The sequence below is a fragment of the Malus sylvestris genome, chromosome 16, assembly GCF_916048215.2.
Source record: "Malus sylvestris chromosome 16, drMalSylv7.2, whole genome shotgun sequence".
Classification (NCBI taxonomy): Eukaryota; Viridiplantae; Streptophyta; class Magnoliopsida; order Rosales; family Rosaceae; genus Malus; species Malus sylvestris.
In genome coordinates, this window is record NC_062275.1 from 11,189,237 (window position 1) to 11,215,891 (window position 26,655).

Sequence of the window (26,655 nt, forward strand, 5' to 3'; positions counted from 1 at the left end):
TCCAAGCAAGCAACTTGGATCGGAAGTTCAACTTCGACTTCCAGTTGATTGTTCTCCTTTTCCTTGTGTCGTAAACAACAACAAGGATAAGGAAAAGCAAATGGAGAAGATATGATATGAGATACTTTTGCTTTTGAAGAAGTAACTTTCCACATGCTTATTCTTGAACTGTGCTGGATGGTTCCCTTGTTTCCTCCAGAGTATAAAGCCGACTCAAGAATTTGAGGGTCAAAACAAGTCCATTAAATCTAGAGTACGTTCGACCCTGATGATATGGTATACTTTTGCTGTTGACAAAGTAGTGGATGTATCGGCACGTGTTCTGTTATGATTGTCTCCACATGATTCCTTGTATCCTTCTCACTTGCCCTATCTATTCCTCAGGCAGATATGGTATCCTCTCTAGAATGTTGAAGATGAGTACTCGAGAGAAATGTCAAGTAAGTAATCAGGCAAGAGGTTCCAGGCAGTCAGTTCCTGACTAGAAACTTGATTCCAAGTGCTGACTGATTACTATCTTTCTCATTGTCTTGCAGGTAAGAATAAGGCCAAAGGAAAAGATAGGGAAAAAACTTGATATGGGATACTCTTGCTCTGGTGTGACTTGTTTGTAAAGGTATTATCGGGGGGAAAAGAAGCTGAGTATTTCGAGAGACTGCTGAGAGTGCCCTCTCGGATGTGAAGAAAAGTTGAGCATTTTTTTTTACTTGCAAGTCTGCCTGGCTGTGGAGAATGAATGTCGACATATATAGAAATTGTCCCAACAGCGAGTGGTAACGCTGTTCCTTTACCCTTATCGGTCATAGCAATGTAGTGGGAGCTGCAAGATTTACGTGTTTTAACTTTGTCAGAGTACTTTGAAAAAGTGGTCTGTGGTATCTGGAAAGCTGATGTTACGTGTGAAGATTGCAGACAAGCTTTATCCAATGAAATCTAGCTCTCGAAGTTCGGAGAGCGGTGCCTCTTTAGTTTTCAAACAAGTAATCCTGTCGGGGATCTGGCTCTCGAGATTCGGAGAACGGTGCCTCTTCGATTTTTGAGAAAGCAATCTTGTTGGGAGTCTGGCTCTTAAGATTCGGAGAGCGGTGACTCTTCGATTTTTAAGCAAGCAATCCTGTTGGGAGTCTAGCTCTTGAAATTCGGAGAAATGTGCCTCTTCGATTTTTGAGCAAGTAATCCTGTTGGGAGTCTGGCTCTCGAGATTCGGAAGGCGATGCCTCTTCGATTTTTGAGCAAGTAATCCTGTTGGGAGTCTGGCTCTCAAGATTCGAAGAGCTGTGCCTTTTCGATTTTTTAGCAAGCAATCTTGTTGGGAGTGTTTTCTTGAATGTGAGTAAAGGTTAGGCATTTTTGCTAGTTTGCCTTGCCACGGAGCACAGAGGTTAACACACATAGGGACTTTCCAGTTATCAAGCAGTGGTGCTGTTCTTTTACCCTTGTGGGTAATAGTAGGGTAGCTAGACCTTTAAAAATTATGCATCTAAACTTTGTCAGAGATTTTTGGCAAAGTTATCTGTGGTACCCGAGGAGCTGATGTTGCGTGTGGAGATTGTCGACATATTTTACTCAGGAAAATCAGTTTCTCGAAATTCGGAGAGTGGTGCCTCTTCAATTTTTAAACCAACAGCCATGTTGCCCTTTCTTTTATAAGGGCACCAATTGTGTGCAAGAAGTACATTCAAAGAGTTATTGCTTGCAGGAATTTTTCCTTTATTTTTGTACTTCAGAGATTTATTCACCTCATTTCTCCTTCATAATTTATGAGAATGTCTGGCCCATCCGATCGTCGTTTTGACTTGAACTTTGGTGAAGAGGCAGCCATGCCTTCTCATGACAATATATGGCGCTCATCCTTCTTATCCCCTACTGGTCCTCTTACCGTTGGTGACTCTGTGATGAAGAATGATATGACCGCTGCGGTGGTGGCCAGGAACCTTCTCACTTCCAAAGATAACAAACTACTTTCCAAACGGTCTGATGAGTTGGCTGTTAAGGATTCTCTGGGTTTCAGTGTGCAGGTTTTGTGTGTAATATGGCCTAACGCCTATTTGCTCGAACCCGCCAAGTTGAATCATTGGCGGCTGAAGTGATAAGTCTCAAACAGGATATCAGATGGCTCAAGCATAAGAATAAACATTTGCACAGGCTCGCACATGACTATGCTACAAACATGAAGAGGAAGCTCGACCAGCTGCAGGAATCTGATGGTTAGATTTTACTTGATCATCAGAGGTTTGTGGGTTTGTTCCAAAGGCATTTATTGCCTTCGTCTTCTGGGGCTGTACCGCGTAATGAAGCTTCAAATGATCAACCTTCGGTGCCTCCTCCTTCTGGGGTTCTGCCTAGTACTGAGGCTCCGAATAATCACCCTCTGGTGCCTCCTCTTTCTGGGGCTTTGCCGACTGCTGAGACTTCTCCTGAGCAACCTTTGTGAAGGCTCCATCTTATTTGTTTATTTTGATTCATGTATATGTACATATTTGTAACTTATCGGAGATATCAATAAACAAGTTTTACTTCATTTCAACGTATTGTGTTAAATACATCAAGGCCTTCTCCACTAAGTTCTTTGAATTTTTCCTTTTGTTGAAGCTTGTATGTTGAAGCTTTGTGAGTGAAGCATGTAGGTTGAGGTAGTGTTCCCTTAATTTCCCGAGTGAGGAAAACTTCTTGGTTGGAGACTTGAAAAAATCCAAGTCACTGAGTGGTCGTGAGACTTCTGAGTATCAAGGTGCAGTAGCATATGGTAGGAGTCCCCCAAGTCTCCGATCGAGGGAGTTGACGAATGAGGTGTCTTGCTATTAGCCAAGTTTCCAAAGTAACAAAACTTCACCATTTCCCTTTCTGAGTGTTGTCATTGATCATGTACTTAAAGAAACAATCACGTAGGCCTGCCATGAAAGCCTTGAGGGCGATCTTGTCATTTGCCTCAGCGCAGCGAGAATACTTATGGTTGAAACGACCGACATACTCTCGTAGTGACTCGTCCAGCTTCTGGTGAATAGTGTTCAAGTCATCTGCATAATGCAAGCGATCGGTCTGGAAGATGTGTTGAGAGACAAACAGTTTCCTCAGTTCGTCAAATGAGTCTATTGTTTCAGGTGGAATACGACAATACCAATTTAGAGTTCCGCCATATAGGGTGAAGGGGAAGAGAAGACATCGATCTTCGTCGGTGTGCATCCGATATGCCATAGTGGACTCAAAGAGGTTAAGGTGTTCAATTGGGTCATCCCTTCCAATATAGAGTTGTAAACCAAGCTTTTGTTTTGTCTTCGCTTGAAGGGGGTGTCAATGATCCTCCTTGTGAGAGGGCCAGGCTTGGGTTGGTTCCAGTCAAGTATCTCGGCCTGACGTTCGGCCTTCAACTTGTTTACTTCCTCAATGAGCTAAGAGGGTCCTGAGTGGAGTCATGTACCACTGGGATTTTCTTTCGTAAGTCTCCATCGCCTCTTGGAAGTAGGAAAGTTTGAGCAAGGGCGTGTGATTTTTCCTTAGACTCGCCATACTGACTTCTAGGGCGAGTTTGTCGAAATACCTCAGAGTCTCATGTACCTTCATGTTCCTTTGGACATGTCGTTTCTTCCCTAGATTGGCAGCTGGTCTGGGTCGTGGGAGGGGACCGAGTCTTTCAGAAACCCTTGGGTCATTGATCTTTGAGCATATGTGGAGGGGATTCTCTCGACGTTGCTTTAAGAAGTCTCGGCAGTCACGATAAACGGTTTTCAATCCTTCCAACCCTTCTACAAGAAGGTATCTTCCTCCACTTCTCCTGCTTCGGGTCGAAGCAGCTGGGTTGAGAGAAGTCTCATGTTAATCAATATTTTGATGATTAGCTCGCTCCTCATCAGGGATACCCATGTCGAATGAAGGTGACCCTCCGTGTTGGGGGCCACCCAGATAATGGTTGATGTTCATAGGGCAACGAGCTCGCGTGTTTGAGTACGCCTAGTTTCGTGGAGCGTCTCATAGAGCTTCTCATACTGCTCTTAGAGGACCTCATTCTTCATTGCTATCTTGTTGTTCTGAGCTTCTAGCTCATCCACTTTAGCTTGAAGAGCAACCCTCTTTCCTTCATTCTTTCGTTGCTTCGCACTAGGTGCAAGAGAGGTGTCATTCTGTGTGCTGTGGCTTCATTCGCTCCCCATGTTGAAGAGGGATGCCTGGTAAAAAAAGAGTGTACAAATGATGGAAACCAGCTTGACAAAGCTGAAGAGAGTGAGAATAAGTGTCGCTCCCACAGACGGCGCCAAATGTTGATGCACAAAATCAGTGAGGACTTTGGTACAACAGAAAATGTTAAGTTTGTGACATTCGCTAGATTACTCCGGTCACTAGTGTGGATAAGTATGTAAATGGATAGGAATAAGGAAGCAAACACAAGATGTACGTGGTTCACCCAGATTGGCTACGTCCACGGAGTAGAGGAGTTCTCATTAATTGTGAATGGTTTACACAAGTACATAGGTTCAAGCTCTCCTTTAGTGAGTAATAGTGAATGATTTAGTGCAAATGACATTAGAAAATATTGTGAGAGAATGATCTCTATTTATATAAGAGAGTTTCTAGTTTCATTCTGACATTGACACGTGTCGTGTTGTGATTGGTTTCTGATGTTGACACGTGTCGTGCTATGATTGGCTTCTGATGTCGACACATGTCTTGCTGTGATTGGCCTCATGGTTGGAGGGAAACTCTTCTGGGTCCTTGAAGGTATAACGTTGACCGGTGCTCGGTAGTTTCGGGATTGGTCAAGTATGGTACAAACAAATTAAATACAGCCACTTGTTTCTTTTTTGAAGCAAAGTCTTTGAAATGACTTATTTTCTTCCTTTTGGTTTCCACGTAAGCATCAATTCCCAACTAATTTAGGAATATCACAAGCTTCTCGTTTCTTCTCCTTGTAGACTTAGATTTCTAAGTCCAAGCAGGACTTCATGTGGCGTCAGTAAAAACAAGCCACATTTAGCTTCATAAAAGCATCTGGCGCACTTTTCTTCCTTAGAGTTTTTAAACTCAATGTATATACTTTTCCTTCTTTGTGTAGAGAAACATACTTGAAATTGGAATAATGGCAATTACCTATCTTGCTTTCTTCTTCACGTATCTCAGGCAGAAGACTTCTTTGATTTTTTTGAAGCAGAGCTCTTAAATGACTTGGGTTGCTTGGGTTTGCTGCGATATGTCTCTCTCTGAGAGATAGGAGTCAGTAGAATAAGAAGGAAGAACAACTATTAGAGTTACGAAGCCAGAACATCAAAGCTGTTACAATATCGTCGTCTCGAGTACTGTACAAAGCTTTCCTTGACAAAAACTTGTTTATTTCCTTTACTTTTGATTTGTAGCTTTTATCATTTTGTCTCCATCTCATCTCTTCTTTGTATTTGCATTAAATCTTCTAGCAATTTAGAAGACAACTTCCTTTATTTTTTATTCCATGTTATAGCTTTCTTTTGCAGACTTTACAGTCTTCATTCTTCCTTCTCTTTCGATTCCCAGCACAAAAAGCTTTTGGTGGAACTCTTATTCTCTCCCTTTTGAGTTTTGAACTCTTTTTGTTTCTTGCACAGAACCCCACTTTAATGGAGAAGAGACAATCATGATTCATGGGTGATGATTTATCAGATGTTCCTGTTAGAGTAATTGAACCTCATTTACAAGGAACAAATGACGTAGATGGCCAGGAAAGATGCACGGCTGCTTGCTTAGTGTAATTATCCCCTTTGCTTCATATTTTTCTTTCCACTCATTTCTTTCATTACTCTCACTAGCTCATCCTCGCTCTGTCTGCATTCTGTTAAGATGAAAACTTCTCTCTTTCATTTTTTTTCTGCATGATTTCTCTTTTCCACCATAGGCCTTTCCTCTTGTAGAGTTTGTAATCACTTGGTCAAAGTAGGAACAAAAGTATGGACCACTTTTCCTTCATGATTATAGGTCTTACATGACATCTTTTTCTCAAACATAGCTACACCCTTTTCAAACATAGCTACTACACCTTTAACGACATATCTCCAAGCAGCATATGTGCATAACTAATGTCTTGCATTGTAGTAATCACCAAGTCACAAATGACTGCTATCTTTTCCTTATTGTCGTGCTCTTGGACTGCGAAGGGGGCGATGCCTTCAACTTTGGCACCCAACAGCATCATGGAATTCCTGAACTCCACGAAGCGTGGCCATTTTGTTTGCTGCTCAGCGTGCCCATGCTTGGTGGTGCATTCCAAACACGGCCTCAAGCCTTCAATTTCAAGTCACTTGCTCATATTTACAGAGCAAAGAGAGAGAGACGCATGATTTGCACATAAGATGAGCGGTCATGGCTGTTCTTAAGGAGAGAAGCAGATGGTGTGGAGGCCTTGTGCGCCTTCTAGAGGATCAACGGAGATGACGAGCATGGATCACTTATATTTGATTGGAACTTCACGGGGTGGTTTAGACCACCTCTAAGAAATTCATGTGATTAATGGTAGTGACAAATGAGCTAGGTTGTGGTAGGAGATGGAGGACTCGAGACAACGCTTGCCTGCAAAATAAATTTACTGGAGCGAAAATGAAGATAAAGGAAACATAGGTTTTGTACCTTCTGATTGTTGCTTGTAGTTTGCTCTCCTTCCTTGAAGGGCTTGGTTCGGACTCGCCGACAATGGAATTACTTCGTCTTCTCTTCCGACAATACTTTGTTGCTTCTTTTCTTTTCTCTCAATATCTGCAGAGTACCTCTTCCTTTTCTCCTCTCAATTCCTCTTTCACTTTCTGCAGCATACCCCCTCTTGTTTTTTTCTTCCCCTCTTTGCTTTGGTTCGATGCCTTTTTATAGGCGAACAATGGACATAGCAGTTGAAGTTAGTGGGATGCTACTTTCCTGGGGTGTGGAGATGCTGAGAGAAAACCATCACATGAGTGGAGAACGTGGGAGTTTAAGAGGGTTCTAGACACACACGATCTCTATACCCAGTTGCCATGTAGGTGACAAACTCCTTCAGACTTGGCATTCGTTAAGGTCCACGTGTGCGGGTGTAGTTTTTTTTCCCTCTCTTTATTTCGTATATATATTATATAAGGGATACTTTAGATGCGGTCCCTAATCCTTAACATTCTTTGGCTAAAACTTTAAGGCGTTTGTTGCGCTAGACTATCTTGGACTGGACTAGCTTCAAGGACTAAGTTGGACTGGCTTAGACTAGACTAAACTGGACTAACTTAGTGAAGTGTTTGGTGCAGTATTGGACTAAGAAGCTGGATAATAACAAATTCTAATATTATATTATTTAATATATAAATTATTAATATTTTATTATGATCTAGGTGACCAGAGATGACGAGGAGTCTATCGAGAGTGGTTGTTGAGCATGACGAGGACGAGAGAGGATAGTCTTAGCTAGTCCCATGGTTATTGGGGGGTCTCGCTAAGACCACTTAGTGAAGGGTTTTGTCCATGCTAGTCCCCTTTAGTCTCATTAATGTTAGTCCCAGCATGGAACAAACACAGTATTGGACTAACAGCTAGTCCAGTCCAGTCTAGTCCCACTTAATGAGGGCAAACAAACGCCCCCTAATGGTATTCAAAGTTTTATCAAAGTTCCTTGACTTTGTACTACTCATTACATTACAATTAATATTTATATTTTTATAGTTTTGACATTAATTGTTTGATATTTTATTAGATTTATAATCCTTTAAATTTAAAATCCCTCATTATAATACTATTAGAAACGGTTACAATAAAAAAATTCAAACATTTTGATTGAATAAATGGATAAAAACTATGTAAACATAAGAAATAATAAATGGCAAAAGAATGTATCGATAATGTTAAAAAAATTGGTACATTTTACAAAAAAAATTGGTACATTTCACATATAACAAAGTGGTACATTAATAAGGAATAATTGGTACATTATGACTAAATTAGGGTATAGATAAAATATTAAAAAATTATGAGTATAAATGAAATCTTTAAAAATATAGGCGCTAAAAAAAATTAATACATGGGTACAAAATAAAACTAAAAAGAAAATACTACAAATTTAAAAAAAAAATGTTGCAAATTAAAGGTGGGTACAAACTAAAAATATAAATATATGATACAAAATTTAGGCATAAAACATAAATATACCTGTTTGGACCCAAAATTACACTATCGGCCCGAGTAATCGAGGTCGTTGAATGATCAGAATTTTAGACCATTGAATGACAAAGAGGTTGAAATAATTTTCGATTATTATTGAGAAATAATGTTGTGATTTTAATCATGATATTATCTCTTGGTAATATATTAAATTATTTAACCTAATATTTGTCTAAAGGATGTGAACCTAATTTATCCATATTAAAATAACAAAATAGTGGTTTAAGAGCTCTTGGTACCCTTTCCTTTCCCGGTTTTTGAGCAGTTTTATCCATGAACTCTTTACAATTAGTATCTGATAATGGTTTACCCGGAACATTTGGAAATTACTCATAGCAAGTTCTACACCATCCCTTGCTATATGTATGTGCGCTATAAATGAGGTTCTATCATGCAACTAATCACTACATATATCTTTGAATATTTAGAGAAAAAATATGGTATCGATCAAACAAGCATGAATGAATGGCCGTACAATAAGAGTTTTGTCCGAACTTTTAACTCGGTCAGGAAAAAAAGAGAATCACACTCCAACTTATTACAAATGAGGTTAATCATGATAGCACAAATCCATCGTCTTCGGTCTTGGCGAATTTACAAAAAAATAAACACCTTTGACCAAAGAACAAAGCCACGCGTGCTCACGAGTTGAGAGGTGGTTTGGCCAATGGATCTCAGATGCCTAAGTCAGTTTCTCTAAAAAAAGAAAGAGTTTAGGGTTTGATTGCGTAACAAAAGCCTAACATAATGTAGGGTTCGCCTGGACATGTGTCAGCATTTGATTGGCCATTCATTCGTTGGATGGATGAGGAAAGAATTATGCATGTTGGAACATATATTTTCACAAACAAAATATATTAGCAAGTCTTATTAAAAACGGGGAGACTTCAAAAATAAAAAAATAATAATAATAATAGAGTCCAAAATGCGGACTGACGAGAAATAAGGCTCACATTATGTGTGTGTGTCAGTGTGTGTGTAGATATTCTTATATATACTATATTATAATGGAGAAATTAGGTTCTCATCCCTCTTTTTTCAACTCCATTGATTGAAACTATCACATCCCGGCTCGGGCCCCACCACATCCCGGGCTCGACTCCACCGTAACACGATATTGTCCGCTTTGGGCCCCGACCACGCCCTCACGGTTTTGTTTCTGGAAACTCACACGATAACTTCCCAGTGGGTCGCCCATCATGGGAATGCTCTCGCGCAAATTCGCTTAACTTCAGAATTCCGATGGAAATCGAAGCCAGTGAGCTCCCAAAAGGCCTTGTGTTAGGTAGAGATGGGAATATACATATAAGGCATAAAGGATCCACTCCATTGGGCGATGTGGGATGTTACAATCCACTCCCTTAGGGGCCCGACGTCCTCGTCGGCACACTTTCACCCATGGATTGGCTCTGATACCAAATTATCACATCCCAGCCCGGCCCCAACCACATCTCGGGCTCAACTCCACCGTAGCACGATCTTGTCAGCTTTGGGCCCCCACCACGCCTTCACGGTTTTGTTTCTGGGAACTCACACGAGAACTTCCCAGTGGGTCACCCATCCTAGGAATGCTCTCGCGCAAACTCACTTAACTTCGAAATTTCGATGGAACCCGAAGCCAGTGAGCTCCCATAAGGCCTCGTGCTAGATAGAAATGAGAATATACATATAAGGCATAGAAGATCCACTCCGTTGGGCGATGTAGGATGTTACATAAACCTTATTCTTTTTCAATTTTTAATCAAGGTCCCTTGGTTTTAATAAACATCATTAATTATTTCATAATAAAATATTTTACATATCAATATAATTAAATTTTATTTCTAAATATATTTATTTAGTGTTAAAAATGTTACATTTGATATATTTATATTTATGGCTAAATTTTGTATCATATATTTTTATTTTTTAGTTTGTACCCATTTTAATTTGCAACCCTCTTTTTAAATTGTGCCAATTTTCTTTTCAGTTTTAATTTGTACCCATATATTAATTTATTTTTGTGTCAATATTTTTCAAACTTTTATTTGTACTCATATTTTTTTTACCATTTATTAGTACCCATAATTTATTAATAATGTACACATTTGTCTTTAAAAATATACCGCTTTGTTATATGTAAAATGTACCATTGTTTTTTTATATGAAATGTACCTTTTTTATATATAAAATGTATCACCTTTTTTTTTGTATAAAATTTACCAGCTTTTTGTATGTAAAATGTAGCGTATAAAAATTACTAATTTTTTGTATGTAAAATATCATTAATATAAGTAATGACAAATAATGGGTTTTCTTTAAGTATATATATTTTTTTAATAATTTCAAAAAATTATGAATTTTATTTAAAATCTCATTAATATAAATAACTACAAATATCAAATTTTAATTTAAAAATTATAATAACATACATAAAAATGCATTATTGCATTAATTTCAGGGATCAATAAAAACACTAAAAACCAACAAAATTTTAATCAAAGAATATTGATGAATAGGAACCGCATCCAAAATGACATTTTTTTTATTTTCAGTACGGATTTGTCCACTTCATGATGTTATGAAGTCGAACTCTAAAAAGTCTGCACGTGCTCTAAAAGTGAGAAATATTAACTTTATTATGTCTTTATATTTTAACATGTAAAACCGATTATATATCACGTAACATTCAAGAACCACATAATAACTTTTCATAGAAAATTACATCAGACACCATAATTCAGTTTTGAATAAAAGTAATGTCATTCATACTATATTTTTGTACCACATTTTTATATCATTTTAAGTGACATTTGATGTGGACAACCACATTATTTGAATTAATCAGATTTTTAAATTTAGTTCATTATCTAATAAACTAATAATTAAGAAAAACTAGTTAATTAAATGATGATTGTGGTATACGATGAGTTTTTTTTATTCCTCTCCTTGGGTTTAGCAAATTTTTCAAATGATGTGGCTGTTCACATCAGATGTCACATAAGATTGTATAGAAATGTGGTATTAAAACATGGTATGAATATCATTACTCTTTGAATAATAAAAAGTCAACAATGCAGTTAATTAATTAAACGCCTTAATTATCATTCATCAAAATAATTGCTTCTTTGGTGGCCATTTCCTCTCGACAAATATGGTGCCACCGCAATATAACCCCCCACTGCGTAGTGCTAAGAGATTTTATTAGGGGTGTGCTATCCATACATCCTTTTTTACTTCTTCCACACTCCTTGTTAATTTTTATCTTTTGATCTTCTTCAATTCATCCAATCCGACGGTCGAAAATTAAAAGGGTATGAAAGAAGTAAAAAGAAGTGTATGGATATCACATCCCTTGTATTATCTTAATCACCCTCCAATTATCTAATTATCTACCGCAGGAGAAAATACACTAACTTTGGTAGGCCAAAATAGCCTATATAAATGACACCTTTGAGCATAAATACTGTCATTGCCACTTCAGACGTTAATCTCTTATAGCAAAACTTGCTGGCTATCATCCACAAACCCTAATTATTATTATGTTTGCTTGTTATTTTTCTCAGGATTTTGTTTGCTTGTTTGTTGATTCATGTCTTGTCAATTAATAACGCTTTGATTAAGTAGCTAGTTAATTACTTAATTACACGGACCACTTTGTAATTTTATTTTCAGGGTTAAATAGTTTATTCTCCATGAGGACCTTACTCGTAACATGCGTTGCCTTTGCCTTGATCTTGGCATCTCTTCAAGCTGATGCTAAAAGGCTCACTCTGAATGAACGTCACCTGCTTGCTTCACTTAAAAATGATCAAAATCAGGGTCGGAGCACGGCGTTTGTTGCTAACAGCGGTGCGAAGTATCAACCTCAGTCTCAGACCACAAACAACAACGAGGCTAAACTTGACCAGGATGACGGTGATGCCAACGAGAGTTATGGTCAGTTTGGACATGGTCCTTCCGGAAGTGATTCCCGCCGTTATTTTACCGGCGATCAATTTCAGCCCCATTAGCTAGGGTTTCTTCCAAGAGCTGCCCATGAACTTTTAAAATGAAGGTTCAAGCTCGCCTTCATCAGCAATCAAGGTTGTGTAATATAAATATTGTGTTTGGCTTGTAATTGCTAATTAATAAAGTGGAATTCAATAACACGTCGCCATATATCTAAAAGATGTGTCAAAGGTCGCAAGGCGCATGTTTGATTACACCAGTTTAGGGCTAGTCATGTCGTATGTTGTAATATTTTAGACTCATATAATAAAATGTCATGAATGTATGCATGGCTAGTGTGGATTTTTTTTGTGTAATTTCAGTCCAAAAATGTTATATTACACTCGTAAAATCTGACGAAATAAATTTTATGCTTCCATTAAATATGTATCATTTTATCTTATGGCATGGTTAGTGTGGGTTTTTTCAGTTATTTCAGTTCGAAATGTCCTCTTACATTTCCTTCTTACACTCGCACAATCTAACTAAATAAATTTTATGTTTCCATTAAACATCTATCATCTGAAGTAAATTTTATGTTATCATGAAAAATAGTATCAAACCATCAAGAATCTGAAACCCTAACAAACTTCAAGTGTTGTTCTTACTGATTCATTATTGTGAAATGGACTTTGTTTTGGGCCATAATTGTATGCATGAAAGTAAAATTGATCAACAACTGGGCTTTCTCCAGTAGCCAATACATTGCACACTTTCCTTTTTAACCATTGGATCAATCTCAACGGTTAGTATTAGAATTTCAACAAGCAAATGAGTTTGAGCGTGATGCTATGGATTTTAAACTACATTAAACGTGTAGAGTATACTAAAATTTACTTACATTCATATTAAAATTTATTTATATCTTTTTGTTCAATAAGGAACAAAAATATGTGTTTGTACAATATATTTCATAGCAAAAGTTGAGAAGTGGTTCACATAGTTATAAAACAAATAAAAAATACTTTGTTTTTCCATGTCATAACTTTTTATATTGTTGTTAGTTCTTCACTCTTTGTTTTCTTCATTGCCAAAAAGTTGTTCCTCTTGTACCATCTCGTTTAATCAACTATTCCTAACAACAGAATGACAGCTGGGAACAAAGAAAAACGCATGCATGAATATAATTTTAAATTTTCAATCACCCTTAATTAAGGTAAGAAAAACACAACTTAATTATAAAAATATTTATTAAATACCATGCACAAGATTTTTTGATATAGATCAAAACTAACCTGTATTATTGAACATTTGACTTTCACTTGCTTATTGGTAGCATCTAGCTCAGAAAAAAATATTCTAAGAGCTGAAAACGCAGTAAAGAAAATGAATATAGAAGTTGTTCTAAATCATTCTACTGAAAGCATTAAAATAGTTATGTTTGTAGTATGTTGTGTAAGTAATGTGATGCCCATAGAAATTTAGCATTGTAAATCTGATCTGCAGATCTTCCAGATTGGATTACGTAGGGTTGTTGACCCTACATGATGTAGGCACTACAATAAGTATGGTCCCTATATTAAATATGGATGTTGGTGGCTTCTCATCTATCAAAGCCATGCTTTTATCCATTTTAGTTAGGTTGCATTGTAACTATAATATGTTATTAATGTCTATCCTACCAATGTAAGGTACCCTCCTATTTAAAGGGCTCCATATGTAAGATTAAGGAGTCAATTAGTAAATTAAAGTTAATCTAGAGAGTAATTTGCTCCTTCTTAAACAAACTTTTGGCTTGGTCGTGTACGAGCGAATCCACGATTAGCGACATCAAGTGATTCTGTTGCCCCTAGTTGATTGATTTCCAGGTTTCTATCCCCCGTCTTCTCGAGACTCCCTTGGATTTATGATGTCAATTTCAATCAAGAAGAAGAAACTAGGGTCTACAACGCTTGGAATATTAGGGAAGTGGAATTTGCATTTTTTTTGCCTTGGAACACTTTGACCTCCTTGAACTTCATTTTTCTAGTGTGGTTGTTGTGGAAGAATTTGCAAGGTCATCCAAACGATCGAGGAAAACGAAATGAAACTCAAGGACGAGCGTTTTTTGGAGAAGAGGAGTATGATGTAGGCACTACAATAAGTATAGCCCCTATATAAAATATGGATGTTGATGGCTTCTCATCTATCAATGCCATGCTTTTATCTATTTTAATTAGGCTGCATTGTAACTATAATATGTTATTAATTGTCTATCCTACCAGTGTAAGGTAACCTCCTATTTAAAGGGCTCCATACGTAAGATTAAGGAGCCAATTAGTAAATTAAAGTTAATCTAAGAAGAGGGTGGGTTTTCTCCACCTTAAAATCAAGTGTGAGACTTGGTCGTGTCAAGTGAATCCTTGATTAGTGACATCAAGTGAATCTCGTTGCCCCTGGTCGAGTGATTCCCAAGTTCTATCCCAGTAAAGATGTGAATGAATCCGTCCCCCCTGGTTGAGCGATTCCTAGGTTATTTATCCCCATCTCCTCGAGACTTCCTTAGTTTTCTTGCGTCACTACGGTTGACCACGTTGACTGAGGTTTGACTTCTGGTCAATATGTCTTGAATCATTCTTAAATGCTAAAGTTGTTATACTAGAGACCCAATTGAGCTTAATGACACCTACCAAGAATTTAGTGTTTATTGGGCTTCTGGATGAGATTGATGTTGTGTGCGATTGCTGGTATGAGAAGATGATTCGGGGATCATATAGAATTTGTACATCTGTGTGACTAGATATTCAAAGTCATTGCAATACAAGTTGTTTTCTTGAGCTTGATAAAGTGATGAGTTATGATTGGCTTGATCCCTTCATAGGATATGTAAATAGTCTAACTCAAAAGTTAAATGCAACCATAAGTTTAATGAAAATTAAATGTGGTATTCATGTCCTAGAGTTCGAGACATGACATTGTGTTTCGGTCAAGGTACAGATTTTACTAGAATGACAAGAACAATGCTCCTTAAGGGGAGCAAGCTAGAGGTGTGAGGGGACTTTTATTACAAAAATGTCTTTTAAACAAGCTTAGCAAATTTGATTTCAGTTACGTTATGGGGAAAATCAAGTTTTATGAATTTTTATCAGACCTTCAATGTATAAACGTATGACTCCACTTACACTAGCAATGGCTAGTGTATGATAATGATATTCAGTTTACACGTGTATGATATGTATTCATTTTGTCCATACTACATATATTACATTCAGCTTACACACGTGTATGATATATATTCAGCTTATCTATACTACGAACATGTCATTCAGCTTACACTTGTATGATATATACTTAACTTGGCATTACATCAAGAGTACTACGTAATGACATGATTATACAGTTATAAGATTATTCAGTAATGACATGATTATACAATCATGCACTCAGCTTGCCATTACTTTGAGACTACTTAGTTATGACATGATTATATTATCTAGCTTATACTAGCCACGACCAGTGTATGATATTGTAGGATCAAGATCCTCTCCTGAGCAAATGGAGAGGATCCTCCTGACCGGGTCCATCGGACCGTTCAAAAATTATCCAACGTCTATAATTATTATAACTTTTAGTGGAGCTGCCTGTTTGTAACCGTTGGATAAATTTTGAACTGCCCGACGGGCCCGGTCAGGAGGATCGTCTCCATTTGCTCAGGAGAGGATCCTGATCCGATATTGTATGATATGTCATCGGAACTAGTAGCAGTTGCAGTGAGGATATTAGACGTTGAGGCATCTTTCCAAAGCTCTAACACATTATTACCCTGGTAGCTTACCTATATTCATCTTTATTAACAGAACTTATATTTTGGCAAATGTGCTCTGAACATATTGGCTGGCATGTAATAGAGGGTCAGAGACCTATTAGGTGTGGCCCTTCGGGAAAGTGGTACTTGCAGATGTTTCAAGTTGGGCCAATCTTTATTTTAGAGGAAGTTTTGCCAAGTTTTTAGTAGATTTATATAGATGACATCTTTAATTATGTTTTCATGCATGTTATAGCTTCGTCATATATTCGAATGATGGTCTCGATTTCGGTGATATTTGGATCAAAATGTTCAGTGCGTTTAGTAATCTCTCTTTTTAGATGGTTCTAGTTTTGTTTTTCAATATGGATATGTCTACTTTATGATATTAAGGTCAAACCCTAAAAATTCCTCATGTGATTTAAAAGTGAGAAATATCAACCTCTTTATCTATCACATTTTTAACATATAAAACCGATTATACCACGTAACATTTAATTACCACATAATAATGTTTCCAAAGAAATTAGATCGCAGCCAATAATTCATTTTTGAATAATAAAAAGTCAACAATGCAGTTAATTAAACACCTTAATTATCATTCATCATCATAATTGCTTCTTTGGTGGCCATAGCCTTTCGACAAATATGGTGCCACAGTAATATAACCCCCCACTGCGTAGTGCTAAGAGATTTTATTGTCTTAATTACGCTCCAATTATCTAATTATCTACAACAGGAGAAAATACACTAACTTTGGTAGGCCAAAATCGCCTATAAAAATGTCACCTTGGAGCATCAATACTGTCATTGCCCACTTCAGAAATTACTCTCTTATAGCAAACTTGCTGGGTATCTTCCACAAACCCTAATTATTCATATGTTTGTTTGTTATTTTTCTCAGGATTTTGTTTGCTTGTTTGTTGATTCATGTCTTGTTAATTAATAACACTTTGATTAAGTAGCTAGTTAATTACTTAATTACTTGCAGTACTTACATGTACCTCTTTGTAATTTTAATTTCAAGGTTAAATTAGTTTAATCTCCATGAGGACCTTGCTCATAACATGTGTTGCCTTTGCCTTGATCTTGGCATTTCTTCAAGCTGATGCTAAAAGGCTCACTCCAAATGAACGTCACCTGCTGGCTTCAATTAAAAATGATCAAAATCAGGTCCGGAGCACTGCCGTTGTCGCTGACGGCAATGCGAAGAATCAACCTCAGTCTCAGACCGCAAACAACAACGAGGCTAAACTTGACGAGGATGACGGTGATGCCAATGAGAGTTATGGTCAGTATGGAAATGCTCCTACCGGAAATGATTCCCACCGTTATTTTCCCGACGATAAATTTCACCACCAATAAGTGTAGCTAGGGTTTGATCCAAGGGCTAGACATAAGCTTTTGAAATTAAGCCTTCATCAGGAATCAAGGTTGTGTAATGTAAATTATGTTGTAATTTGCTAATAAAGTGGAACTCAATAATAACATGTCGCCATATATCTAAAAGATGCGTCTAAGGTTGCAAGGCGCATGTTTGATTTCACCCGTCTAGGGCTGGTCATGTCGTGTGTTGTAATATTTTCAACTCATATATTAATAAAATGCCATGAATGTATGCATGGCTAATGTGGTATTTTTACGCAATTTCAATCAGAAAATGTCATCTTACACTTTTTTCTTACACTCGCACAATTTGACTAAATAAATTTTATGTTTCTATTAAGCATGTATCATCTAAACGAAGTATGAAAATGACATTTTATAATTGTCCACGCAGAGCCACAGTGCCACGTGGATGCATAGTAATCATCCAATCAATGAGCCACGTCATTAGTTAACTAAGCTCTTGAGTATTGACAGAACAACTAACGGAAGTATGAAAGTGTCACACAATCCTCACTTTATGTGTGAAACTAGGACGACGAAAAATGTATGAAAGTTTGAAAATCACAATACTTGAAAGTATAGGAAAAATTATCCAAAATAGTATCGAACTATCGAGAATCTGAAACCATTACAAACTTCAAGTGTTGTTTTCATTGTTTCGATGTTATCAACTTTAGAGCTGGGCAAACGGGTCTTCGACCCGCGGGTCGGGTACAGGACGGGTACATATATTGTAAATTCAAAACGGGGCGGGACGGGTACAAATTTTAGAGCAAACGGGCCCCTGGCCCAAACCTTTTCCACCGTTCATTATAAGGTGATTAAATCTCCACCATTTATTTCTAACACATAGGTTATGTTGAATTCTCCAAAGTCCTCTGACTCCTCTCGATCTCGACCTCAAATTCTCCCAGCTCTGTCTGTTCATTAACTAGTCGGCGTTCTTCTTCGTTTCAGCAACCATTTCCAACCTTTAGATCTAGTCAGTTGGTCTCCAGAGTCGACCTGCCTTGGTACTACACATCACAAGTACTACGAATTAGGATTCTTGTCGAATCCATTACATCTGGATCCTTCAGATCACCCATATTCTCCTTCCCATCTCCTCTGCAACAATCACCATCACTGTTGCAAACAAACCTAAACGCGCCGTTGAAACTGCAATGGAGGTGAGCTTGTAGCACGAGAACTACACGAATGACGCAAGGGCTTTGGTCACGTTGGTTGCAGTTGTGGATCTGGGGATGGACGCTTACAAGATTTTCTCGAGCAGTTAAGGAATGAGCTTGGATGGGGTGATGTCGATGTGCTTCAGTAATTGTAGAGGAGAGTGGGATACTAAAAATTGATCAATTTCATCGCTCCAGTTCTTTGATTTGTTTCCGACGGTGCCCTTTTCCTGTCCAAAAATTCGATTTTGAACTTGAATTCGAACTCGGTCGAGTGGAAATTTGATTAGGAATCTAGGATACTGAAAATTAGAGAAAAAAAATGTACCCTGCCCATTTTATATGGGTCGGGTTAGGTTCCGTTCTCAATTTTAAAATTGTAAAATCCGCCCCGCCTTCTTGTTTTTTCAAACGGGTCATATCCGGTCCCTCTTTGGGCCCGGCCTGGCCTGTGCCCCGCCCCAAATCAGCTTTGTTTTGGACCATATGTGTCTGCATGACAGTACATCGATCAACAACTTGGCATTGGCATTCTCTAGTACACATACTAGTTGCACGCTTCTTTCCTAACCATCGGATCAATCTCAACTGTTAGTATTGGAACTTTAATTTATGCTCCAACTGGATCAATCTCAACGACCTACGCTGCAATTGCAGGCTTGCAGTGGTGCTTTCAGGCGTCCTGGAGAAGGAAGGAGAAAGAAAAGCAATCAGTGAAATAGATGAGAGAACCGGAGTGATTGGAAGTAAACGTTCTACCATGGGCGGGTTTCCAATTCGGGTCTTTTTTGACCCGGTTGTAACTTGAAGAAAAGCCTGCATCTCCGTTTATTTTAATCTAACGGTTGCTGTTTAAACGTATAAATTAGATGCGGATTTAGTGTACACTAGAGAATAATTGCAACCATGTGCCTTGGGCTTGGCCGATTGTATACAAACAGATTTATTATTTTTCTTAAAAATGATCAGTTAGTGACTTCGGCACTACAATTATTGGTCCACCGCGTGATTTATCATTGTTAGAAACTACTAGCAAACCCCCTGGCGGTTGTAAACAGACAGCTTAGTGGAGCTGAAAAGTATACATTTTTGTGTAATGCATGTCCATTTTTGCATACCTTGGCTTGCCCAAATCGGCAAACTTATGCACTTAAATTGAAATCGTCGTGCAAATTAAATAGATTTAATACAGATTATACCATTGATTAAAGAAATATATACAATTTTTGGCATATTGTATAAATATAAGTGGATTCATTTTTTTAATTTCAAAGTGAAGTACGTTACAACAGAATAAAAGTTTTCAATATAAAAGACATGAAAAAGATTTTAACGATTTGGTATCAATTTGTTCGTGGAGTCCACATCCCTAGTGGCTATTTAGGCACTTTCATGGTGCTTAACAACAAGGTTGAAAGAGAAAGAAAGTGTAGTAGAGATTGTTAAGAATGATTTCTACATTGATGGGAGAATGAACCTTGCATGAGCTTATAAGATGTTGAACTACTCCTCATATTGCAAATTGGTTTTATGATGGAACCTCAACTTCTTCATGATATCAGAGCAAGTTGTCCCATGTGTGAAGCCAAACGGTCACACGCGCTCCACGTCACCCCATATTGTTGTCCACGTGTTAGGCTTGAAAATGAAAATTCGCCACAAATGAGAGGACGTGTTGAGAATGGGTTCCACATTGATGGGAGGAGGGAGGAGGAACCTTCAACTTCTTCAGAGATAAGTGTTATTCTTGCACCATGGTGTAGATTCAATTTTCGCCCACTCTCTATTCTAGCATCTAATTGAATAAATTTATTGTTTCACAAAAAAAAAAACCAAAAAGAAAAGAAGAAAGCTTGAAAGAGAGATGCCAAAAAACTATTTTAAAAATGGAATTCTCCATTAACTCTCCACCACCTCATATTTTTATCACGTGCCAACAAAAAACTTAAAAACAAACTTTATTTTCTTCCAAATTCCAACACACGATACCGTTTTGTTTTTTTAAACATTTGATATTCGTTTTTTTTTTTTTGGTACACGTAAACATACAAGTGCTTGGTCCAAATCTGGAGGTGCGTGACGGTCGATCTCCTTCTCCCAACCCTCCTACAAATGGCAATATTTTCCATCCCTTTTTCTTCTCAGACCCCCATCGTCTCCCAACCCTATCTATTTATATCCATATCTTCCATTCTCCATCAGATCATATCAGATCAGACGGGGCACATCTCCAGTTTGTGCCTGAATCAAACCCCATCTCAGCTGTCCATCTGTCTGATGGCTAATCCAACGGTGTTAGATTCACGCACAAACTCGTGATCTGTCTCCTCTTCCAACACCGTACCCCCCTTTCCTGCTTCGCTTTTTATCTGAATTACTTTTCTTTGCAAAAATAAAAATTAATTTAGCTTTTTGGCGCCAATTCCGATTCACATTTGCCCTCTCAATCAGTTTTTGTTTCCCTCCAGACTCGGAAGAAGAAGAATTGGGGAGGGGAAGAATCTGAAATATTTGGGAATCGGATCGAATGGATTCGGGTCTGGAATCAGGGTCAACGGAGGATTACGAGACGGACGTGAAGCTCCTGAAGAGTGCGTGGCGGCAGGAGAAGGCCACTCCGGAGGTTCTTCAGTTCGAGAGTGCTTTGATTCGGAGAATCATTGAGCAGATCCAATTGATGGTAAACTTCGCTAAATATAAACAAACAAAACCCTAATTTCTATTTTTACTGTCATTATTTTGTTGTATTGAATTTGAGCCACAAAAATTTAGTATCGGATATTAAATGACGAAACTGCTATTAACACTTCAAAAATGTCATTCTTTCCACAAGTATATTTTTTTTTTCTAATTATAAAAACAAAAGGCAACGCTAACATTTCTCCTATGGCCTTGTAACTCAGCTGGTTAAAAAACGTTTACATGCACTCGAGATGCTGTGTTCGATTCTTGAATATCGTTTGTATTGACAAAAACTAAAATTTATCCGGTATTTATTTAAGAGGATTGTTATTGACACTTCAAAAATCTTACTTTGCAACTTCAAATTTTTTATAATTAGAAAAAAAATTCACTTGTTAGGAACGTAGAATGATATTTTTAAAGTGCTAATAGCAGTTGCCTTGTTATTCTGAAATTTGAGAAAGGAAAAAGAAGTAATCTTACTGTTAGTTTAGCATGTTAATTGGGTTGAAATTTGTGCTAGTAATTTGTGTTATTTATAATCCCAATTGGATTCATATAACTAACAGGAAGAAACTGTGGAGGAGTTCACTGAGAGCGGTATTGATCCGCTTACCGTGTCACTCTACCAGATGGATTTGGACATGACTCAGTTTTTGTTGAGATCTTATTACCGAATTCGTTTGCAGAAGGTAGCAATTCTTACTGTTTGCTTCTTTGCTTGTTTTTCGGTGATAGAGAGACGAGCATTCACTATGTTTCATGATAAGTTTATTAAAAGAAAGTTGAATCCTAGGTTGCTAAGCATTTGGAAATTTCATATATGCTACTAAACTAAGCTTTGTTGTTTGTCTCTCAAGTAACTTCCTTTTGCAGATTGAGAAATACATGTTTCACATTCGGGATAATGCTGAAAGCCGTCTCTATGATAAGGAGAAGCTGTTTGTTGAACAGCGAGGACTCCAACTATCTCATTTTTAGTTTGTGTTCATTCATTGGAAGCACATGATTGAGATTTACTGTGTTTTGGAGTTGACATGGTTAGTGGTTGCAGGTGCTGCGCTGATTTGCAGACGCATCTTGAAAAGAGCGTTCTGTTGCAGTTGCCTTCTACTTATCAGTCTGTATTCCGTCAATCAAGTGAAAAGGAGACTGACATGGGTAAACATTCACATTATCCTTTCAGAATTTCGTGATGAATCTCTATTCTTCCCCCACCCCCACCCCGTATGTGATGTCTACTATTATAGTAACAGTTCATTTACCTAAGATCAATTCCACATGCTTAATGCTTAAAGTTTTAATTCCAAGATATATAGTTATTGGTTGCCTTTTCGACAATTTACCTAAGAGGCTTGCGTTTTCTGATATTGTTAGGCAGAATTGTATATGGTCGCTATTGTGCTAAGAAAAACTTGTAATAGCATGCAGTGAGGTATCCAATGACAAGCTAGTGTGGAACCAAGGTTGTTTTCTATGAAAAACTTGAAATTCTTAGCCTCCCCCCCCCCCCCCCCCGGTAGTCTGATCTTTCCCTGCGGTTAGTACTGTTCTTGATATATTTCTTTAACCGCATAGAATTGCTTTAACGGCAGACTATTTTCTGCTAAACAGATTTTTTTTTTATTGATCATATGGTAGGCAGCTTGTAGATTGGAATTGTGAACTCTAACAATGTTCTGTCTATGCTCGACTTTCAGTGGCGAGACCCCAATTGGATACATTTGTTGTCTGCAAAACCAAGTACTATCTTGGACATATCCAGCTCGAGGACAGTGGAGATGGAGAATCAGATAGCAGGCAACTCATATATTCATACTTATTTACTCTTATAGAGACTGTTGTTTCTTGTTCAGCTTACCGGTTTCAATTCCCCTTATGACAGTGCGAGCCAGAGACCATTGGACGAGCCGTTTGAGATGGAGCCTAATGTGTTGTACTTTGTACGTTATAAAGCAGTGAAGAAATTTAAGATTGATTTATACTGAGCACAATCTTGCACCCTATTGCTTGACCGATTTCATCTTGCACCCATCATGGAAGTGAGTTTCTGTGCAACATCCAACGCTTCTACGTCGAATGTTCAAAATGATGAAATCCTCAAACCAAAGGTGACGTCGCGGTCTCTCCACCTTATTGCTTTACAACATTTGCTTAGAAACTATCCACGTGCAAGTCGGGGGAGCGGTTTTCTCCCTAGCAGGATCTGTATGTACTAATCATTTATCATTGCTTAAGAATGGTCATTGTGTACGATTGCTATTCTTTTCGATGGATTTTTAGTGTGCCGAAACATGACCAAAGGAAAATTTCTCGTTTTTATTAATGTCAATTTTTTTGGCAAACGTTTGGTTTTGAGTTCGACGAAATCAGAAATCATATCTCAACTGATCAAAATCAAATCAAAATTTTATTGGAAATTGATACATCGATCATTGAGATTTGATAATTTCCCTTTCTTTATGTTAATTCAGACACAGAAAATAAAAGGTCATTATGGTAGAGTTTTGAAGTCCGTGTTGATTCAAATGCGTTACACAATTTTAAAACGTACTTGCATGTTTACAATGTGTTGCGTATGCGGATATGCTAGTTACACTAACATGAAAACAAAAACAAAAACAATGAGATCCAATTAGACTTGATACCAATTTACTTTTCTTTACAAATTGGCTCCTACTACAATTTCCTTCTTTTCTTGCCAAATGACATTTCAATTTCAGTTATCATAAAACAAATTTGAGTTTCTATACTGGGGATTTTCAAGAATCGAATTTGTAACTTGAAGTGCATAAATACACGATCTTAACTACTTAAACTATAAATGATCAAATTCGTGGAGTCATGGTTAAGAGATGTAGTCGAATCACTTTCAATGGCCAAATTAGTGACAGATCAACTTTGACTGAGTCGTGGTTGCCGCGGATCCGGTGATGTTGCATATGGTCGTGTCGAGTGTGCCTTGTTTTGTCGCTATGGAGATGAACCGATGGTGGTTTTCTTTTGGCTTAGTTGTTTTATATATGTTTATGATGCCCAGTTGTTTGTGTGACCTCGCTTTTTAGCAATGGTTTTATGTGATCCTCGGTTTCGAATTTGTCACCACTGATCTATTGTGGCAAGATTTGCACCGTTGGTTCTTATGTGTTCTTTGTTTATTGTGTTTGTCACATAAGGAATGCATTATGCTTGCTTGTTGTGCGTGCTTATTCTTTCCACCAATAAAAAAAATGTACCCAATTATCACCTTCTTATAACCGTGTTATATTGTGTTTCTATTATTAATGAATTATCGCTATCAAAAACTACGTACAAATCAAATCTCGTATGCTCTAGAATTTCCCAATTGAGACATGTAATTCATTGAGGTATGCAATATCGGGTAATGTTAAGAAGACTAAATTGCATGCAGTTTATTGCAGAACGTACACTTCCACTGTATGCTAATATATGTGGACACCAAGTATTTTGAACCTACAACCAAAGAAAATTTCGAATATTATTGATTAAAAGAAAAATACTTGGAAAAAGATTCTCTGCATGCTATATAATATTAGCATGGAGCCAAACACTAACAAACAAATTTGGCAAACCCGACCAGAACGAAGCAGGGACACCTATCAGCTTGTCTTTGTCATCACATACAGATTCAAACGACACCGTAATTCTGTTTCCCACCACTTTCGCGGAGAATACAGAAAAATCTGGCTGGAGCACAATGAAGCCAAAAACTAAGACCTGGCGAGCAATGTGGTCAAGGGCTCAAGGCGCTTCGCCGACTTGATCAACGGCCAGGATCTTAAGCAAGCCAGCATACGTCACGCCTTGGTTCTCATCGCCGCCGCCCAGTTTAATCATGGCCTTGATATCTTCATCGGTGGCGACGAAGCCGGCGCTGCTCATGTAGTTCTTCAGGTCCTCGTGGCTGAGCTTCCCGTCGCCGTCCTTGTCCATCACCTTGAACACGTCCTCCATCACTCCCGAGCTTTTCGCCCCGTCACCGCAAGCCAAGACGCGCTCGAACTCCTCGTACTGGACGAACCCGTCGTTGTCGGAATCGGCGGCAGAAATCATCGATCTGATGAGGTTTTCGTCCGCGGCGGAGCTGGAGAAGCCGGCATAGAAGGCTCGGAGGTCGTCTTTGCTGATCTTGCCGTCGTGGTCGGCGTCCAGAACGTCAAATGCTGGACGGAAGTCAGAGGTGAGCGTAGTCGTCGCGGTCTCCACGCTGAGAGTTCGGCCGGAGGGACACATGATCGGATCATATTTATATATATTTTTACTTCGAATTCACTCGTCTTTTCTTAGTTAGTTCCTTATATTTTTGAGCTATTTACGTTATTTTTGTGTTTATAGGATTTGTTATGCAAAGAAAATAAAAATAGAACAAGTGAAATTTTATGTAATAAATTCGTCAAAACTGTCTGTGTAGATCAGCTTTTAAATTAAATTAAAAAATATATATATAATAATGATAAGTCATGATGATGTTTGAAACATCATCATGATGGTTTTGTTTTGTAGAAGAAAAGAAAGGAACGGATGGAGAAACAAGAAAGAAAAAAAAAAATATAAAAAAATAAAGGAAGGAGACAGCGTGAGCAATAGAGAAAAGCAGAAAACGTGAAAGGGATCCAAGAGGGAGAGCTGCTTTGGCAGCTGGTGAGAGACAGGTCAGAAACAAAAAGAATAATAAAAAGAAGAAGAGAGATGCTGCCTTTGGGCAGCTGGCAAAGTGGAAGGAGCGGGAAAAACGTGAAAAAGAAGAAAGGAATAGCTGCTTTGCAGCTAGGGGACTTGGAAAAAAGAATAAAATAAAGCTGCTGGGGCAGCGTGAAAGGAGACAGCAGAAATAGCCAGGCAAGACAGAGGGGAGAGGGGGAGCTGCCTCTTGGCAGCTCGCAGAGACGCAGGCCAGAGAAAAAAAACGTGAAAAAGGAAGGAGGCGCTGAGGAATGAAGGAGATTAAGGGCAGAAGGCAAGCAGCAGAAACCGGGGGCTGCCCTTTGGCAGCGTGAAGGATAGAAGCTGCCTTCGGCAGTTTGAGAACCAGCGTGGACAGAAGCAGCAAGCTTCTCCTCTTTCGGTTTAATTTTTCCAAACTTCTCTTTTATTTCTGTTTTTAATAATGTGTAATTAAATTTATGTTGGTTAGAGGTTAATTCGAAACCATGAATATATTTGTAATATGAATTGATTACCTTCGGTTGTGATTTCATAAGTTGTGATTTCAATTTACTTATCCGTTCGTATAAAAACTGATTTGTGTATGTTGGTTGAGAGTGCACGCTTAATTTACATGCATGAATTTGATGCTAGAATATAAGTGAATTTCACCTAATCGTTATGAACTTATTTTCACAAGTAGTAAAGGTTGCTAGTCACAATCACGTTAAGTAAATTCTTGGCAAGAGTATCATGCTTTTCATAGTTACGAATGCCTCGTCAATGCTTATAGTTTTCACAAAGTTTAATGATCTTTGATTGTATCACTATTGTGCTTTTCACGTAGGGGACTTTTGAAGAATGTTTTGAATTGTTGTATGCGTTTTTCCGTCCAATTCAATAACTTAAGGAAAACTTGAAGAT

At 37.9% G+C, this 26,655-nt stretch overlaps 2 protein-coding genes across 9 annotated transcripts; one reads left to right on the top strand and one right to left on the bottom strand.

The window, feature by feature from the left end:
• Positions 1-20,463: 20,463 nt before the first annotated feature.
• LOC126606732 (DNA replication complex GINS protein SLD5-like) lies at positions 20,464-23,411 on the top strand. Of its 8 annotated transcripts, none has more exons than XR_007617348.1 (5): positions 20,464-21,064; positions 21,636-21,758; positions 21,943-22,227; positions 22,448-22,606; positions 22,767-23,411. XR_007617348.1 is itself a non-coding variant. In XM_050274121.1 (5 exons), the coding sequence occupies exons 2-5, from the start codon at positions 22,104-22,106 to the stop codon at positions 23,052-23,054; spliced, it is 369 nt and encodes a 122-aa protein (XP_050130078.1). In that variant the 5' UTR covers positions 21,039-21,064; positions 21,636-22,103; the 3' UTR covers positions 23,055-23,411. The 8 variants fall into 8 exon arrangements, 2 of the variants coding, with proteins under 2 accessions (XP_050130078.1, XP_050130077.1); XR_007617352.1 differs by having other exon boundaries at positions 21,039-21,064; positions 22,121-22,227; positions 22,444-22,606; XR_007617351.1 differs by having other exon boundaries at positions 21,039-21,064; positions 22,121-22,227.
• Positions 23,412-24,532: 1,121 nt separating this feature from the next.
• LOC126606731 (calcium-binding protein CP1-like) lies at positions 24,533-25,321 on the bottom strand. Its single transcript, XM_050274119.1, has one exon. It carries the CDS (start codon positions 25,318-25,320, stop codon positions 24,829-24,831), a length of 492 nt encoding a protein of 163 aa, XP_050130076.1. The 5' UTR covers position 25,321; the 3' UTR covers positions 24,533-24,828.
• Between the last annotated feature and the right edge of the window lie 1,334 nt (positions 25,322-26,655).